The 5,628-nt window shown below is 40.1% G+C and overlaps 1 protein-coding gene across 1 annotated transcript in view; it reads left to right on the plus strand.

Annotated features, from left to right (window-relative positions):
* The first annotated feature begins 1,921 nt into the window (after positions 1–1,921).
* STAU2 (staufen double-stranded RNA binding protein 2) overlaps positions 1,922–5,628 on the plus strand; it is a 72,207-nt gene continuing 68,500 nt past the window's right edge. Inside the window, exons 1-2 of the mRNA XM_009581065.1 lie at positions 1,922–2,150; positions 3,218–3,348. Coding sequence (XP_009579360.1) covers positions 1,922–2,150; positions 3,218–3,348 — 360 coding nt within the window. The remainder of the gene's footprint in view (positions 2,151–3,217; positions 3,349–5,628) is intronic.

A 5,628-nucleotide genomic window follows, 5' to 3' on the forward strand; every position in this document is an offset into this window, starting at 1 on the left:
GTTGTAATAAAAAATTTTTATATAGTTGTATTCATTTCAATAAGACCTTAGTTAGAAAGTTTTTCAGGTGTTGGATAGGATTTTTGCTTAGGAAGACAGAATTACCCCAGCAGAAGTAGCAAAGAGCTTGGTGGTAAGGGTGCTGCCCGTGACGGAGGAGAATTGGGGTCCTGTCCTCCTCTGCCTTAGCCAGAGGGACCAGAGCTGCTGCCGGGAAAGATCCCAGGTCCCCACGCTATTTGTTGGCTGTTACGGCGTTCATCTCTCTATCTGCTCTGTACAGATCATATCATGTGTATGAACCCTAAAAAAATACAGTCTATGTCCATGCTACTGAATAAAATACCTCATCCTCATAGAATCATAGAATCATAGAATCATTAAGGTTGGAAAAGACCTCTAAGATCATCAAGTCCAACCATCAACCCAACACCACCATGCCCACTAAACCATGTCCCTAAGCGCCTCATCTACACGTCTTTTAAATACCTCCAGGGATGGTGACTCTACCACTTCCCTGGGCAGCCTGTTCCAAGGCCTGACCACTCTTTCAGTAAAGAAGTTTTCCTAATGTCCAGTCTAAACCTCCCGTGGCGCAACTTGAGGCCATTTCCTCTCGTCCTATCGCTAGTTACTTGGGAGAAGAGACCAACCCCCACCTCGCTACAACCTCCTTTCAGGTAGTTGTAGAGCGTGATGAGGTCTCCCCTCAGCCTCCTCTTCTCTAGGCTAAACAGCCCCAGTTCCCTCAGCTGCTCCTCATAAGACTTGTGCTCCAGACCCTTCACCAGCTTCGTTGCCCTTCTCTGGACATGCTCCAGCACCTCAATGTCCTTCCTGTAGTGAGGGGCCCAAAACTGAACACAGTATTCAAGGTGCGGCCTCACCAGGGCCGAGTACAGGGGCACGATCACCTCCCTAGTCCTGCTGGCCACACTATTCTGATACAGGCCATCCTGTTTGCTCCTGATGCCAAAGGGAGAAGCCCAAGACTTTTGCCCAGAGGACTGAGGATGACTGCCTCCTCGCTTATTTGGGTGGATTGCCTGGGGTGCCTGCTGGCCTCTGGACTGCTCCCATGTGGTTTTTGCAAGAGTTTTTTGTCAGTAGCCAAAACTTTGCCAAGGAGCATATTCTCAGTGAATAGTATGAAGGAGCCGTGCCCTGACCCTGGTTTATTTATGATTGTAGACTTAGCCAGAGAACAGGTATTGGTAATAAAGAAACTCATTTGGGCAGATGGAGGGAGATAATTAGTACCTGGCATATTCCAGGTAAATGCTTTAGGCACTGGGGTAAAGGCTAGTTTAGGAAATCCTGGTACCTGTGCTAGTAATTTATACAAGGATTGAAGTGCTCCACCTGTTGACTGGATAAGCAGTGATTTTTCAGAACTTGCTTCTTTGGTGATTTGGTTGGTTGGTTGTTTTCTCTTCTTATTTTTTCTCTTTTCTAGTTTGGTTACAGGCAGGAAAAATAGGGATTTTTCTCTTGTGGCCTTATTTGGTATTTTGTGGGCACTTTACTGGGAAAACTATGGCAAAAAGTTGCTATGGCAGTTTATGGCAAAGACATCCTCTCTTGAAGAAATTGGCAGATGCTAATCTCATCTGCAGAATAATTACATGGAATTTCATTCTAGAATAATCAAGTATTTCAGGCAGGGTCACCCCACAGTTGAGCAACAGAACCTGGAGACAGGGCATGTGGGTTCTGCTCCCATGATTTTCTTTGGCTGTGAGCTCTGTTTCTCTGTGCATCAGTTTGGAAGTAATGTGTGCAGAGGCATGACTTTTGTGGATAGTTTTGTGACCCAGATCCAGGAGCAAAAAAGAAGTGTTGTTGATGTCACTACCATCATTTGACATTCAAAATGCAAAGTGCCCTGCTCATAATAATTTGTTTATTGCAGTGATAGGCAATGGCACAAGTTAAGATGCAGACTACAGCAAATCTGTCTGGACCTACCATGTCCCCTATGGTGCTACCCCTACCAGTTACAACTACAAATACACTGGGTCTGCCATCCTCAATAAATGGTTCAATTTCGGAATCGGCTGCCAGCTGTAGCAGTCCTACTGCCGGCCTTGTGGATCCTGCACCTTCTAGCAACTCACCAGGTAAGTTGGTTGAGGTATATTTTCTTTGGTGTTCAAATGAATCTTTTTGATGACTTGTTAATTTTTTAAAAAAAAAAAAGTTAGGTCTTGAAGAGGATTAAAATAAAGAAAAAAAATCCCGTAGAAAAATATTTTGGCTAAATAGACTGTTATACTAAGTTAAGTTTCTTTAACTGAGCTCAGACTTACAGTGAAGTGTTGATCAATGATATGAAAGCTCAGAAAAGAACATGTCTATTTTGTCAAATTCTGAGCGTATCTTTTATAGAGAAGTTTTAGTGGTGCAGGAAGGTCTCCAAGTATATTTCTCTTCCCTAGAACAGAACGCCTTAAGACTGCTTGGCAGTATTTGGTGTTTCTTTTGTAGCCTAATAAATGCTGTAGTTCCTGTGCTGAACTGGGTATAAAATACGGAAATGTTATCCTAAAAAATTAAGCAAGAAGTGACAGTGTGTGTTAGGGATAAATACAAGTAAGTTGAAAAAGAAATAGCAGAAAGTCAAAAAATAGTAAGGCAGCATACGTGAAGTAAGTAGTCTAAGAAAAGCAGAACAAAATCCTTAAAGAGGGAGGAAAGCTGTTCTTTGGGAGTGCTCTGAGAGTGGCTTCATTATTGTGAGAAAAGTCTAAAACACTGGGAGGAAGCAGGGAGAAGCTAGTGGGGACCACAGGGTTTCATCTGCTGTATTTATCTTGCAACTCTTATGCTATCCACTTCTGCTTCAAAGTGTCGAGAAACCATTCTGAAAGAGTAGTCAATTCCTGGAACCAATATACTCCTGACAGTAAACTTTGGTGGCGTAGTAAATGTAGCATATGTATATGTTCTCCTACACTGTCATCCTTTATAGAGACATTTTGGAAAGAAATAGTTGTATTTTTTAAAATTGCATGTAATCAAAATGGTTATTGTAAAATGCATATTCTCATATGTTTAATATATAAATGGTATTTAAACATGGTTTTTAGCATATGTGCAAAAATTATTTTTTAGCCAAAGTATTTTCTTTTCTAAGCATGCTGTGCTTTTGCAAAGCTTTGCGAAGTTGTGAAGAATACATTTCTCCACAAAAACTTTACAGACTCTTTATTTACAGCTCCTCTCCAAGATAACATGGCAAACCCCAAAGAGAAAACTCCAATGTGTCTGGTAAATGAGTTAGCCCGTTTCAATAGAATTCAACCCCAGTATAAGCTTCTGAATGAAAGAGGGCCTGCTCATGCCAAGGTAAGGTCACAGTTCCAGGTGATGAGCCATACCTTAAATGCTGAACAGATAATGTCATGGTCTGGACGAGTGCGCTTGTCAAACACAGCCACATTTCTAGTGTAAGGGGTTTCTTACTGTTCTTTATTTTGCTTTCTTTTTTTTTTATGCTTTCAGAAAGTATGTCTGTATTTCTGTTGAAGCCCTGCAGATCATTTTGTACCTTACTTTGACTTTCACCTTTGAGTTTATATTTGTTAGTCTCTATAAAGACCTTGTGAAGGTCTTTCCAGGGTATCACCACCCTTAATCATTATGGAGCATTTGCTTTTTAAGCTGCATGAATCCTTCTCCCCAGTTGGTGTGCCTCTGATAACTACCTCTGCATTTGTGTCATGGCAGTGCAGATGATGACAAAGCTAGTTTGTGTCATTTTTTAAAATGCTTATTGATATGATTCTGTGTCCATAAAGTTGATCGCATAGATACCGTATTTTTGAATCTTGCATTATAGGGCACAAACTTTATTACTGTTCTTTCCTTTAAATTTTGTGCAACTTTAAGATTTATGGTGATATAAAGACTCCTAAATATGATTGTAGTATTAAAGTTTCTAGTGAACTGACAGTTAATTCTGGTCAGTTCTCATATCAATTTGGATATCCAACTTCATTTCATAAGTACAAATTAGGATGCTTTTGGATGATGGGGAACACAGAGGGATATTCTCATGATAACAATTTTCAGACGTAGTTTTGAATTTCCTCCCTAGTTAGGAGCAATCTGGGGGAAGAGAAGAAAGCCTGAAAAACACTGAGAGAGGCAATGGCATAATTAATAGCTGCTTTGTACTCAGTGTGTCTGGAGTGGCAAAACTGCGTAAGATGGGGGTCACACTGCAGATTAGTAACAGTTTCAGCTAGCCATGGGCTGTCTCTGCTGTCTCCCCTTGTTTCTGAGTTGCACATTATGTTGTCAGCTAGTGCAGAGTTGATGCAAATCACTGACCTTCTCGTTTTGTTGGTGTTCATGCATCCTTTATGGAAATGATGTCAGCAGGTGCAGGGGTGCTGAGAATCAGCAAGCTTTTAGGATCCCTCATTGCGAATGGAAATGGAAGTGCTCTTCCCCATCCTGGAGGTGTTTGGCACCACAGGATACACTGGTTGGTTGGTTTTAGGTTGTGGCATGTTACATCTATTGTGCTTTCTGTAACTTTTCACTGTTGTGTTGTATATTTATTTTGTTACCTTTTTTCCATTATTGTGAAATAAGAAGTGCTTTGGTTGTACCAAAAGGTGTGGGTTTGGCTGTTCATATTCCTCAGCAGTAAAGACATTTGAGTTACATTACGTTCATACTATACTTTAAATTTTAGCAGGATAAGAAATAGTTCACATATATTTGTTATTACTATTAAAGGAACTAATATCATTGAAATGACTTGAACTTGCATTAGCTGCACTTTTGAAAGCCAAATTTTCAATGGATTTCTTAATTTTTCAGTTTTTCAATTTACTTCTTACTATTTTTAATTACACTTATAGTGGTCAAATAAAAAAGATATGTGCTCTGTAGACTCAGAAGAATATTAAGTCTGATTTTGACCTGTGCAGCAAAGAAGAAAAACAAAGGAGGGAAGGGAATGAAGATCAAGAGTGATATTAATAAGATTATGCAGACTTGTGTACCTTTGACCTATGAAAAGTAGACATAGAAATTATTATGACTGTATTAGCAGTTTAGTATAATGTCTTGCTAGTCATACGAAGATATACCTGATAGAATATGTGAAACAGAGCTGAGTTTGTCCTAGAAAGCATGACCTGAAGGATGTAATGCTGCTGCTGCTGTTTGTCATTTAAGGAGCATCTCACGTTGCTTTCCTCCTACACAGACTCTGTTCCTGTCCACTACTGGTTTTCATGATTTTCAGAGACGTGCTCTTACAAGACAGCTGTCTGTGTTGTGACCAGAAATGCTAGTAAATTTTTATATCCTTTTTTCTAGTTGTCTCTGGAAAGTAAGTTTTGACAATTGGGGTGAAATGGGAAACTAGAAACAGTGGAGCTGGCAAAGAAGTGGTGCTTCCTGACAGTGCAGTTAGGGTTTCTAGGAGTCTGCCCTCCAGGTGCATTCTTCATCATAAGAAAAATCAGAAAATTTTTGTTAGCATGAACAACATTTTTGAGTACATTGGTCAGATTGATCCTTTCTTCTGTGCTTCTGTGCCAATGTCATCTCAGGAGGCATATTTAAGAGAAATAGTGGCAAAAGAAAGCGGATGGTGGTACAGGGAAG

This window comes from Fulmarus glacialis, unplaced genomic scaffold (genome assembly GCF_000690835.1).
Source record: "Fulmarus glacialis isolate BGI_N327 unplaced genomic scaffold, ASM69083v1 scaffold10827, whole genome shotgun sequence".
In the NCBI taxonomy this organism is placed as follows: Eukaryota; Metazoa; Chordata; class Aves; order Procellariiformes; family Procellariidae; genus Fulmarus; species Fulmarus glacialis.